This window comes from Solea senegalensis, linkage group LG19 (assembly GCF_019176455.1).
Source record: "Solea senegalensis isolate Sse05_10M linkage group LG19, IFAPA_SoseM_1, whole genome shotgun sequence".
NCBI lineage: Eukaryota > Metazoa > Chordata > Actinopteri > Pleuronectiformes > Soleidae > Solea > Solea senegalensis.
The window spans coordinates 20,860,006-20,873,614 of NC_058038.1; the positions used below are offsets into that span (position 1 = coordinate 20,860,006).

A 13,609-nucleotide genomic window follows, 5' to 3' on the forward strand; every position below is an offset into this window, starting at 1 on the left:
TATAATAATCATTATTATAATTATAATAAATGAAACCACACCGGCTCCGCAGCTTCCGGCCGTGAGCTTTGTTTACAGCGGAGTGAAGAGCGTCGCCCCTCCCCCACCCGCCTCTCACGCTCCTCCTCCTCCGCCATTACTCCAGGCTAGCCTGTTAGCTTCAGCTGCCACCGCTGTAAGTGTCCAGAGCCGCGGCTGTTCACGTTAACCGTCACTGTAACGCTGTCTGTTGAACGCACCGAGTGGACCGAACTCTGTCCAGTAAACAAAACAACCCGCCGTAAAGTGCTCCTTGGTGGCGTAGTTTATGACGTGATGGACAGCTAACTGGTGGCTAACGATCCGGCTAGCTCCAGGAGCCGGGGGCAGGAGCTCCGGTGACGGACGTCCTCTGGTGCTGCTTCTCGTGCTCGTGGACTCGTCGATTTGACCGCGTTCGCTTTGTAAGTCTGCTTCATTTTAAATCATCCCTGTTTTTTTACCCTAACGCGTGGCTCTCTTTAAACCAGCGAGTGTGTTAATGTGGGTCACAGGCGGACAGACGGACGGACGGACAGCGGGGCTTTAACCTGTTAGCCCTAACAGCTGGTTAGCAGGGGAGCTAGCTGTTGTAAAGCAACAGTTAAAGCAAAGTTACGACAATAACATGAACGCATTTGTTTGTGCGAATGAAGAACCGTCGTGACACCGAACAACCGGGTTTATCGCCGCGTTTAACGTTTGTTTCTTGCAGGATTTGGAGTCGTCGCGGACGGTACCTGTTAGCGGTTAGCTGAGTGAATGAGCGGTTCGACTGACCCGGTTAAGAACCGCTAAAGTGAGTGTGATCACTGTGAACTGCTTTGTTATCAGGGCGGAGGACACTCGACTACACCACAGTATCATGTAGTCTATGTTATCTTATGTTGCGATACAGTGAGATACTCGATTCACTGCGAGACTTATTCATTCATTATATTATTATAATAATAACGATTCGATTTTTAAAGCATCTTTCATGAACACCAACTTCGCAGTACAAAGACAAAACACGAACAAAAAACTTGCAGGAGCAAAGTGTCGCTTTTACTGCTGATTTAAAAAGGTTTTCACACCTGATCGTTGCAAGTCTCATAGTGGAAACGAATAACGTGTTCCCCTCCTTGCCTGAGGTGGCGCTGCATCAAGAATGACTGACGGAAAAGACGAGGCAAACGATGAACGAGAATTGTGAGACAAACGCATATATCGATACATGCCGATATCACTTAGATGAAACACAGACGCAAATGGAGAATCATGACATTTGATCTGAGCCGTGTATTTTCATATGTCAAACTTATTTCCCCTACTTTCGTTATTTAAGTTAACGACACGCGTGTAAAGTCTTCTTGATTTAAAGGAGTCAGACTCAACATAATAATGTAGTTCTGCTTAATTCAGAAGTTTCTAATTAGATTTTTACACTCTCTGGAATGTTTGTTTTCCAGAATTCAATGAAAACTTGTTAAGTCTATTTAAGAATACTGTATGTCTGGGCATTAATACATGCGGCGAGAGTTTTGAAATATTACCGTATTCCCTGTATGTACAGACCCGGGTGGTGAGGATGACGGTGATAATGGGTCATGCTGAGTGAGGGTTGGCATTTCCTCCACGCCTAACGCAGCAGAAGTAGCAGCAGCCTGGTACCGGCCAGTCAAAGCGGACTCTCTGGGGGTTCGGTGGTGGAGGATGGCATTTCACGGCGCGGGCCGACAGAACGTCTGTGGGGACCTGTTCCCGGGCTCTGACCTGGGCCACAAGTATTTCTGCGTCAACTCCTCCTGCGGAGCCCCCTCCACCGGCCTCAGCGCCACGCCGTGCCTGACCGCACCCACCGCGCCAGCCGGGACCCCTCGGCACCCCACGGCTCTTGGAGGAAGCACGGGTGGCGGAGCGGCAGTGCCTCAGCCTTACAGCAACCCGGCCAGCGAGGTGCCCAGCCCCGCAGAGATGGAGCCGGACCGGCCCATTGGTTACGGGGCGTTTGGTGTCGTGTGGTGAGTCGTCGTTCATGGCTGAATGAAAACTGTGTCGTTGTGAAATGCTGAAGAGGAAGTGTGTGATGTTTGCAGGTCAGTGACTGATCCCCGTGACGGACGCAAGGTGGCACTGAAGAAGATGCCCAACGTCTTCCAGAACCTGGTCTCCTGTAAGAGGGTCTTCAGAGAGCTGCGGATGCTGTGCTTCTTCAAACACGACAATGTAATGACCACATGACGAGGAACACCAGGAAGAAAGTTTTTCATTTCATTCATATTTTCCTTTTTTCACCCTCTTTCTCAGGTTTTATCAGCGCTGGACATTTTACAGCCCCCACAAATCGACTGCTTTGAGGAAATGTATCCTTGTCTGTGTCGTATACAACCACACAAACCACGCATTTCCACGGTACACTCATGTTTCTTTGACGACGCTCGGCTGAGCCAGTGTGACGTCATCAGACTGAAGGTCTCTGATTGGTCAGAGTGTCATCACTGAAGAGCCATGAGCGCAATGTCAAGGCAACAATGTCCAACTGTTGATCAAAGCTAAAAAGACTTAGAAATCTACTTAAAGTTCCAAAATCTACTAAGACTAACTAAACCCCCCAATCCACTTCAAACTAGTGTATAAGTTTATATAGTAATGTTAGTAAAGTATTTAAATGTATGTGCTGCCTTCTCTGGATTAACACCTCCCATTAGATATGAATGTTTGTATTGGCTGGCTCTTACCGGACTGTCATCACTGTCCTGGTTCTCCGTCACTAACCTTCCTCCTCTGGCCACGCCCCCAGAGACACAGCAGAGCTGCATAAATTCAGCAAGCACGAGCGGGAGAGGAAGTAGGAAAGTAAAACATCCGGTTTACTTTTTAGAGCAAACGATCCTGTGATGACACCACATCGTACTTCACTTTACTACATCACAGAAAGAGTCCTCGCGAGCTTAGCATGCCCCTGTTTATTCGCTCGGTAGAAACACTTCTCTGTTCGATGTGTTTACAACATTTACAGTTTATTTTCGTGCGAGAAAACCCCCATAAAGCGCTAAATGCAGCTCTGATCTGCCACTGGACATACCACAGCAAGCTGCTGCGATTTGCACTTGCAGTCACTTTGTCACGCCCCCTGCGCTGCTCACTCACCAATAACTCCCTGCCCACTTTTTGTAGATTTTTAAAATCAGGCATTGAGAACAGGTTCAGAACAGGGGTTTATTTCCTCTCTCAAAATCCACTTATAATCCTAAATCCCTCTGATTGTTCAGAGATTGTCGTGAGCGCGGCGTCAAAGCGACAATGTCCAACTGTAGATCAGAGTTAAAAAGACATTAAGCAAAGTAAATGTGTAAAATGTGAATATTGAACAGAGGAGTCTGGATTTGGAGATCGTGACCACGTTCACTGGTATTTCAGGCTGAGGCACCGCCGCTTCTGTGATGACTCCGCCCTCGTGGAGGAGGGGCTATGAAGTCATGGAAAACGACAGTCGTGCTAGAACTGTATGATGTCAAAGCGCTGTTACTGAAGGCCCTGAACTATTCCTTTTAATAAGATCACCACACGTCCACCGTCTTCTCACATCATTTGTCCCAGTTTCTCTTCATCATCCCTCGTGTCCTGGTTTTTAGTCTTAATTTAGTGTCTCGTCACGACATGTTCACTCGGGTGAATATTTCACTGCATTCATTAATCGATTATTATTCATATAGCACTAGTAATCGTGCCGCTGCCAAATGTTTCTAATTAGAATGTCTCTAATCATTAAAACAAAAATGAATGTTTTCATCGAAAGGCATTAGTGTATCTGACATGTGAGGAACCAAACGAGTAAACAATCTTTACTTTAGTGCTGTAACTAGTGACCACTTTCATAATTGACTCATGCGTCTGTAAAATGACCATCAGTGTTCTCAAATGTCTCGTTCCATTACAATCACTGCAGAGCTAATTGATGTTTCTCATGAACTAGTGTCCTCTGTAAAGTGAGAGTGGGTCAGTCGTGTTTTTCCTTGACATAAACTGTCCTGCAGCTACGTGATAACAGAGCTGATGCAGAGCGACCTCCACAAAGTCATCGTGTCTCCTCAGCCTCTCACCACCGACCACATCAAGGTCTTCCTCTACCAGATCCTCCGAGGTGAGCGGCTACTTTCCCAGTTTGTTGTGTTTGCTGTTGTGGCGAGGCTTGTGTTTGTAGCCACTCTAGCACGATGACACATTAGCTCCTCCCACTAACGTGAAGCTGCTGCTCCCACCCTCTTCTCTGAAATCACCGGTGTAGAAATATGTTGTGTGCGCGCGGTGTTATGAGCGGTTAGCAAAGCACGGGACATCTCCACGTGCATCATAAAAATGTAACCACGGCAACAACTCTGTGGTGCAAGTGTGTTTGTATCTGTTATGTGACCTTATTCATATAATTCATCAGTCATGTGACCTTATTCAATCAGTCAATTGGTCATGTGACCTTATTCATCTAATTCATCGGTCATGTGACCTTATTCATCTAATTCATCGGTCATGTGACCTTATTCATCAGTCATGTGACCTTATACATCTAATTCATCTGTCATGTGACCATATTCATCTAATTCATCAGTCATGTGACCTTATTCCTCTAATTCATTGGTCATGTGACCTTATTCATCTAATTCATCGGTCATGTGACCTTATTCATCAGTCATGTGACCTTATACATCTAATTCATCTGTCATGTGACCATATTCATCTAATTCATCAGTCATGTGACCTTATTCGATGTGACCTTATTCATCTAATTCGCCGGTCATGTGACCTTATTCCTCTAATTCATTGGTCATGTGACCTTATTCATCTAATTCATCGTTCATGTGACCTTATTCATCTAATTCATGGTCATGTGACCTTATACATCTAATTCATCTGTCATGACCTTATTCATCTAATTCATCTGTCATGTGACCTTATTCATCTAATTCATCGGTCATGTGACCTTATACATCTAATTCATCTGTCATGTGACCTTATTCATCTAATTCATCTGTGACCTTATACATCTAATTCATCTGTCATGTGACCATATTCATCTAATTCATCAGTCATGTGACCTTATTCATCGGTCATGTGACCTTATTCATCTAATTCATGTGACCTTATTCATCTAATTCATGTGTTATTCGCCGGTCATGTGACCTTATTCATCGGTCATTTGACCTTATTCATCTAATTCATACCTTATTCATCTAATTCATCTGTCCTTATTCATCTAACCTTATTCATCAATTCATCAGTCATGTGACCTTATTCATCTGTCATGTGACCTTATTCATCTGTCATGTGACCTTATTCATCTAATTCATCAGTCATGTGACCTTATTCATCGGTCATGTGACCGTATTCATTGGTACCACGCTACAGAATAAGTGTTATTGGAGGTCAGAGGTCAGATTGACTCTCCGACACCTCTTCTTTTTACACTTAGTTTACAGTTGACTGGTTTATTTAAATGAAGGTCTTAGTCATTGTAAACAAATGATGGACATGACATCAGTCGTGTCACCATGGAGATGATGGAAATGTGAATGAAAACATTAAACAAGTTATCATGACATAAAACCAGTGATCCTGGAATAAATCTCTCAGATTGTCTATTTTTACACTAAAACAAACAAAGACAAGAGACAGTGAATGTTAGAACAAGAGAGAGGCGGAGCCAAGTAGTGTATGTTTGTATCCTCTGTTCTCACTCTGAGACCCAAAACACTGGTTTCCATGTGGGTGAGAGTGTGAGCTCAGTGAGACGATAGTTACATCAGTTTTATGTCGGATGAACGTGGAACATGACACTTGACTTTCTTTCTGGTTCAGGTCTGAAGTACCTGCACTCTGCTGGGATCCTGCACAGAGACATCAAACCTGGAAACCTGCTGGTCAACAGCAACTGTCTGCTCAAGGTAAACCTGCCACTCATGCTGTCTGTCTGTGCGCGTGTGTGCGTGTGTGTGTGTGGGTGGGTGTGTGTGTGTGTGTGTGTGTGTGTGTGTTGCTGCTGCTGAAACCACACGTCCTTCTCTTCTGTCTGTGGTCAGATTTGTGACTTTGGCTTGGCGCGGGTGGAGGAGCCTGACCCGTCACGTCACATGACTCAGGAGGTGGTGACTCAGTATTACAGAGCGCCTGAGGTGCTGATGGGCTGTCGACACTACGGCTCGGCCATCGACGTGTGGTCAGTGGGCTGCATCTTCGCAGAGCTGCTGGGACGACGGATCCTCTTCCAGGCTCAGAGCCCGATTCAGCAGGTGACACCACGTCAGCTCCTTAAATATCAATATTTTCTAGTTCTCATTCATTCCCATGGAAAATTTCCAATTTGGGATATTTCCCATGGACATTTAGCAGGAGTCAGCTTTCAGTAAACTTAAGGTGTCCTTACTAAACTACTGTCTCACCTCTGTCCCTTCAGCTGGACCTGATCACAGACCTGCTGGGAACTCCGCCTCTGTCGGCCCTGGCCTTGGCCTGTGAAGGAGCCCGAGCTCACATCCTGAGGGGGCCACACAAACCGGTACGTGTCACGCAGAGTCCACAGAGTCCACAGAGTCCACCGCCATTAAATGAGCAGCAAAATAAAACCAGAGAAACAAACACTCAACACTCAGACTGATTACAGCATCACAATAGTTATAAATCAGATTTGAATTGAAAAATGTTCACATTTAAGAAGGTGAAAAATGACAGAAACTGCTTTGAATTACTAAAAATAGATCAAAAGTGTAAAGGCAGTTGATAAATGACATTAAAGTTATATTATGATTTAAATAAAATCAGACTCTCTGGTCGTCTTTGTTTCCTTGTCCTCAGCCGTCGCTGTCGGTGCTCTACATGTTATCAGACGGAGCGACACACGAGGCCGTGCACCTGCTCTGTCGCATGTTGGTCTTTGATCCGGTGAGTTTGAGCCACAATATCGCGACTTAAATATCGCTCCTCAGTCTGATAGTTAACAAATAATGTTACGTGAAGAACAAACAGTGTGTGAATAGTTAATGCAGTACTTTTGTGTCCTGTTAGTTTTGCTAAATAGATGTTTGTGTATGTTTTTCACATTTATTTCCTCCTCCAGGCTAAAAGGATCTCTGGCAGCGACGCCCTGTCTCACCCGTACCTGGACGAAGGGCGTCTGCGTTACCACACCTGCATGTGTCAGTGCTGCTACTCTGTTCCCAGCGGCCGAGTTTACACGCGGGACTTTGAGCCGGTGGCCGAGCGTCCGTTCAGCCACAGCTACGAGAACAGTCTGCTGTCCGTGTGGCAGGGAAAAGGTTCGACTACTACGGAACTAACACAAGCCTGTCTTCAGTCATTTTTCAGATGTAAAAATCTATATCGTGAAGTGAAATAAGGGTGCAACTATTTATTGAAAAATCTGTTCAGTGTTTTTGTTAATAATATAATTACATTAAAAAACATCGTAAAGTGTCTTTGTTTCGTAAGACGTTAAAGAAAATCTTAAAAATGTTTTTGTTTCAAAAGACGTTAAAAAACATCGTAAAAATGTCTTTGTTTCATAAGACGTTAAAAAACATCGTAGAGGTCCAAGTATTCACCCACAAAAATAATGCGTTTCCCCGAGCGGAGCCTGGACGCTGGCGAGTATGCAACGCCATCCAGAGAAAGTTGAACACACTCACTCGGCCGAGTATTGAGTATTCCGTCTGTGCATTGACTTTGTTTGTAATACTGTTGCGCTGTGTCCAGTGTGAACGCAGCATAACAACAAAAAAAGTCACTTAAGAAGTCACTTAACTTGACCACTGCACACTAACCCTAACTTTGAATCGTTTTTAATACTTTAAGAATATTTAATATTAATAATAATGTTGGCTGTGATGCTACAGAACTGAGTTTATTCTCTTCATCTCATCAGAGTTAATCCACCGCTTCATCACGGAGCATCAGCAGGGCAAACGTGTGCCGCTGTGCATCAACCCGCAGAGCGCCGCCTTCAAGACCTTCATCAGGTGAGGATTCTTTCTTTCTCTGCTTTCCCTGCCTCCAGAGTCATCACTGCTGTCTGTCGTCGTCAGAGACCTTTTCAACGTTATTGTGGTGTTTTAAAGGGACAGTACTGCTATTGTAGTGACACAGTCAGAGCTAACTGTGCTGTGGAAGCTTGGAAACTCTCCCACACCAAAGTCCAGAGAGCAAATCAGTGATTTCAACTGGTCAAAATATCATGATACATAATTGACATAATTTCTGTTTTGTAAGACATTAAAAGCAACGTAAAAATGTCTTTGTAAGATGTTTAAAAAACAGCAGAAATATGTCTTGGTTTCGTAAGATGTTTAAATAACGTCAAAATGTCTTTGTAAGACGTTAGAAAACATCGTAAAACGTTAAACATAAAAATTTCTGTTTTCGTAAGACGTTAAAAACAACGTAAAAATGTCTGTTTCGTAAGAAATTAAAAAGCAACGCAAAGATGTCTGTTTCGTAAGACGTTGAAAAACATCGTAAAAAAATGTCTGTTAAGACATTAAAAAACAACGTAAAAATGTCTGTTTCGTAAGACATTAATAAAAAAAGTAAAAATGTTTTACGTAAGATGTAAAAAAATGTCTGTTAAGTAAGACATTAAAAAACAACGTAAAAATGTCCGTTTCGTAAGACATTAATAAACAACGTAAAAATGTTTTCTGTAAGATGTTAAAAACAACGTAAAAAAATGTCTGTTTTGTGAAACGTTAAAAAACAACGTAAAAAATTTCTGTTTTGTAAAACGTTAAAAGCAACGTAAAAATTTCTTTGTAAGATGTTTAAAAAAACAACGAAAAAATGCCTTGTTTCGTAAGACATTAAAAACAACGTAAAAATGTCTTCAGTGAGATGTTAAAAACAACGTAAAAAAATTTCTGTTTTGTAAAACATTAAAAAACAACGAAAAAAATGTCTGTTTCGTAAGACGTTAAAAAACAAACATAAAAAGTATTTCGTAAGACATTAAAAACCAACATAAAAGTCGTAAGACGTTAAATAACAATGTAAAAATATCTTTTGTAAAAAACATGAAAATGTTGTCACAACATAAATGGAAAGTTATGTTAGAAAAATCTGTGAAAAGACAAAAAGTGGTGACTCTTCATATAAGAGATAATCTGACAGAAACATTTAATTTAATCTCATTTTATTCACATAATAATGAATCTGTTGTGTGTGTGTGTGCAGGTCCACGGCGTGGCACTCGTCCAAGGTTTCCAGGAAGGAGGAGAGATGAGCAGATGATTCCGAGCACTTTGTTCGTCTGCTTCTCCGTTCTTTAAAAAAACAATAAAACAAAGTGTTTGAGGAGATTTAAGAAAAAAAAAGAAAAAAAGAAGAAGCTCCCTCTGAAAATCCTCAAATCTTTTTCCCGACAAACGATTCCTGACATTGAAGAAGTGTTGTTAATCTCCTGCTAGGATTCTGACGCTCGACCAGGTTTTCGGTGCTGGATTCTAAAAGTTTTTTTTTCTTGTTGTTTTTTTTTTAACGCTGCTCGAGGACGAGCGAGACGGTGAGAAAGACGTTTCATTCTTTATCCACTTTGATTTTTGGTTTTGAGTCATTCCAGCTCTGTGCAATAAGGTTCAACAACAAGGCAAGGCAGATCACTCTGAGGAACCGGATCATCCTCATCCTCATCCTCATCAGCATATAAAATCACCTTTTCAGAAAGCGTCGCTCACTGTGTTCCCGCTGCTCTCTGCCTTTGTGCGTTGACGCAGCGCTAATAATGCAACGTAACAGATGTAGCAGGTTTTAACCACGCCCACTCTCCTCTGGCAGTGTTTTTTTTTTACTGCGACTTCTTCCGTACGAGACGGAGACGACAGCTGGACGTCGGAAAGGAAAAGTCGGGAACAGGATTATTCCTCTGTCTTTTCACCGTTTTAAAACCCGTGTTTTGCCAAAACTAGAAAAGTTTAGCTGCTTTGTTTTTTTTGTGGTTTCTTTGTCGACCTCCACGTGTAACATTCGACCTCAGCGTGAACCCATGAACCTGTGAACACATGAACGCTTGAACACACCTTTCAAGTTGCCCTGCTGGGCGTCAGTGGAGAGGAAGAGGAATCGTTTTTCCTGTTTTGTAAATTTCTTAATTTATTGAGTGTTTGTTGAAGAGTGTATGTCTCCGCCCCACCACTTTCACTCCGCCCCCTCTCTGTGTTTGTGGGATTTGTGTTTGGGGAACTCCTCCCTTCACGTCTGAACCGCTGTTATACCTCGTTTAGCATCGCGCAGAGTCGCTCACGCAGAGTCGCTCTCGCCGCGCTGAGTCATTCTCGCCGAGTCGCTCTCGCCGCGCTGAGTCGCTGTGAGGTTTGAAAATAACCATGTTGTCCATGAAATGCTGCTGTTTTGTTTTTTAGTTTTCTTCTGGTTGAGTTTTGGGGCTCAGATGTCAGCTGTCAATGATCAGTGTTGAGATGAGATTCTACACTGTAAAAAGAGATGCCGTTGTATCTGCGGAGGTTTGTGAGGAGATGATTGACAGTTACCTGTCGACGCCCACTTCACTACAAGCAATTCAGAATCACTGCGGATTGAATTTTTTTTTGTTTGTTTTTTTAATGAAAAAAAAGCTTAAATTTTAAAAGTAGGTTAGACAAATGTGCTGTGTTTTTATTTCAAAATAAAAGTGGTTACCAACGGTTTTAGCTGTTGACGCTACAGTTTGTTTGATAAACCTATAACTAAATGTTCATTAAACAATGTGAGTCAGTCTCTTGAGAAAACACGAGATCACACGAGAAAACACGAGATCACGTGTTTTCCGAAGACGCTCAGGTGTGAAGTAACAAGTCCGTGAGCTGAAGTCATCTTAAGGTTTAAATGTTCAGGTTTCGTCTGTCGCTCATTTTCTTATTTCTGCGTAGAAGCGTTTACGTGACCACGAGAAGTTTGGCTCTTTTTCCACTTCAGGAACTTTGCCGGGAACCTTTTTTTCAGGATCTCAGGAACTTTTACATAAAAACGTCAAGTTGTGCTAACGGTGCCGGACGTTTGCGGGAAAAAAGGAAGAACGTAAGAAAAAGGAAACGTGACGCGGTTTTATTTCCTGTTATTTTGAACCTCATGAGAGGTGAAGGAACCTTTGCTTCCTGGTTTCGGTTCCTGTGGCTCCTCACTTCCTGCTGCCAAGTGGATCCGATTTTTTTGCCACTGAGGGCCCTGCCCAGCACCTCTAGCTCCTCCCCCTCCAGGATCAGAGTAGTGTATATCTGCATGTGTATATTTATTATCCCGCGGAGAGTTTTTGGTTTAAATGCTGTGCAATGGTTGATTTCGCGGACGATGTCGGAAACGGACGTTTGGTCTTTTTTTTTTTTCAATTGAATTTTATCTTTAGGGAGTTTTTTTTCTTTTTATTATTCCTTTTTCTTTCTTGTGATTTTACCTTTTTATCGAGTCCAGAGTCAAAAGTTGTGATCGTTTGTTTGCTAAAGCAAGTTTAGCATTTTTATTATTTCTGTGTGTGTATGTGTGTATATATGTATATATATATGTATATGATATATATGTGTATATATATATATATATATATATATATATAGTCATAGAAAAAGTAAAAAATAATGACGTTTATATATAAATTGCGTGAAATGTTCTTATCAGTTTTTATAGTTATTGTAATTTCACTGTAGAACATGGTGATATAATAACATGACCGCCCCCTGCTGGTCAGACTGGACACGCCGTGGCCCCCAGGTCATGTTGGTGTGGCCTTGTTTCCATCATGGTACACTTGAGTTGGAATGGTACAGTCCTGGTTCAGGCTCGCGTACCTGACTGATGTCACTACTTTGGTGGGCGGGGTGTCGTGTAGGCGGGGTGTGGGCGTGGCAGCTTTGTATAAGAACAGACACCGGTCGCAGGGCGTTGCCCAATCAGCTGACTGTCTTGGGTCTAGCTCCGCCCATACTGTACCATTACTCTGGTACCACAGATGAAACCGTTATTGTAACAGAACAATCTGTAACTGCATACGGACGTGTTCCACTGGGTGGATTAAAGGGATAGTTCAAACAAATCCCTGAACTGTCCCTTTAATCCATGGAACTGCTGAGTCCACGCTGACGTTAACGAGCAAAGGAAGCGAACTTCTGTCTCTGGACTCGATGGTTGTTTTGTCGTCTGCTCGTGTTCGTGAATCCTTCCATGTTTTAGTTTTCACTCTCAGCTGCTCCTCTGTAGAGATTAGACTTGTTTTCTTTAGTGAAAAGAAACTTGATGTGTTTATTAATATTCTACATATGAAACTGATGTTTTTGTCTTTGTTTTAGCAGAAAGTTTTGGCTTTGTTTTTTTCTGACTTTTGTGTCCCAACAAATACTTGAATTTCTTAAAAAAAGAGAAAAAAAATGTTTAGAGATAAAGTAGTGAATGAATAAATAAACGGACACTGGATAATGTTTCCTCTTCCTCACGTCTTTCCTCTGCTTATCACCATTTGCAAGGTTTAAAAGCGACAGCGCCCCCCTCTGCTGAGAAGCAGTCATAGACTCACTCAGTGACAACATGAGGAAGAAGTGATTTTTTTCACTTCAGTACGTGAGAAACTAGACAATATTCACATTAAAGAAGCTGAAAAATCCCAGAAACCCTCTTTAGTCTTTAAATGATGGCGTGTATCGCGGCCACCGCACGTCGCTCTCCTCAGACGCCTTCAACTGAGGGCGGAGCTGCAGGATTCAGACCTGTTGACTTCACAGGTGTGAGTCACGACCAAACCTCGATGGGGCTCGACAGCAGAACCAGCGTCCTGGAACTGCTCCATCGGCCATCTCCTTCTGCACCATCCCTTTCCGGTCCTGTGCTCGGGTGATGACTCGCAGGCCCAGCCTCCACCCACTTCCACCTGTTCGCCTGTCGCACAGCCTGATCATCACTGGTGCAACATCATGGCGTTTACGATTGATGTAATTGGCAGTTAGCTCCCGGAGACAGACGGCCACCTCCTGAGGAAGTTGTCCAGGGGACCTCGTACATAAGCAGTGGCCACAGGAGCCTTGGAAGGATGCCATGTTGGTCGCCGGCCCATGTTGTACTTGCCGGGCAGGCCACTCCTCTCCAGGGATTCTTCTGCTCGGTTGAGCATCTCCGTCACGCTTGCTTTGTCAGTCAGGTCGGCTCTGTACCAGCTTCTCTGTGACTTTGGTGTCTTACCAAACCTTCCAATATCCATCTACCTTCCGGGACCGACCTCGCTGTGCTTGTCGGCCCTGACTGGACCTGTTAGATGCCACCTGTCAGTCTGGGCTTCTCCGCTGACTTGATGACGAGGTTCATCGCCGCTGCGAGCAGAATCACAGAGACCGTGCATCCGGTCACGATTCCGACCTCCAGTCTCTGTCAGTTGATAATGAAGTCTCTCGAGGTGAGGCGCATCTTGAAGTGCCCAAAGTAGTTCTGGAGGAGCAGCTGCACCTTCTGGGGGAGGTGATGAACCACAGGACTGCTAGATCTCCCTGGGTCCTCTTAGACACTAGTGTGCCCCGCCTTTCTGTTCCGAGGTGTCAATGGACTTGTTGTTGATCAAGAACTGGGTCAAATATTCACGTATTCTCATATTTAAGAAGCT

General features: G+C 43.4%; 1 protein-coding gene across 2 annotated transcripts; it reads left to right on the plus strand.

The window, feature by feature from the left end:
* The first annotated feature begins 109 nt into the window (after positions 1 to 109).
* On the plus strand, positions 110 to 11,529 carry nlk1 (nemo-like kinase, type 1). Of its 2 annotated transcripts, XM_044051159.1 has the most exons (13): positions 110 to 443; positions 734 to 817; positions 1,574 to 2,021; positions 2,097 to 2,226; positions 2,308 to 2,363; positions 4,038 to 4,144; positions 5,854 to 5,939; positions 6,075 to 6,284; positions 6,449 to 6,550; positions 6,847 to 6,933; positions 7,109 to 7,307; positions 7,913 to 8,006; positions 9,214 to 11,529. In XM_044051159.1, the coding sequence occupies exons 3-13, from the start codon at positions 1,714 to 1,716 to the stop codon at positions 9,260 to 9,262; spliced, it is 1,428 nt and encodes a 475-aa protein (XP_043907094.1). In that variant the 5' UTR covers positions 110 to 443; positions 734 to 817; positions 1,574 to 1,713; the 3' UTR covers positions 9,263 to 11,529. The 2 variants fall into 2 exon arrangements, with proteins under 2 accessions (XP_043907094.1, XP_043907093.1); XM_044051158.1 differs by lacking the exon at positions 734 to 817.
* Positions 11,530 to 13,609: the final 2,080 nt, after the last annotated feature.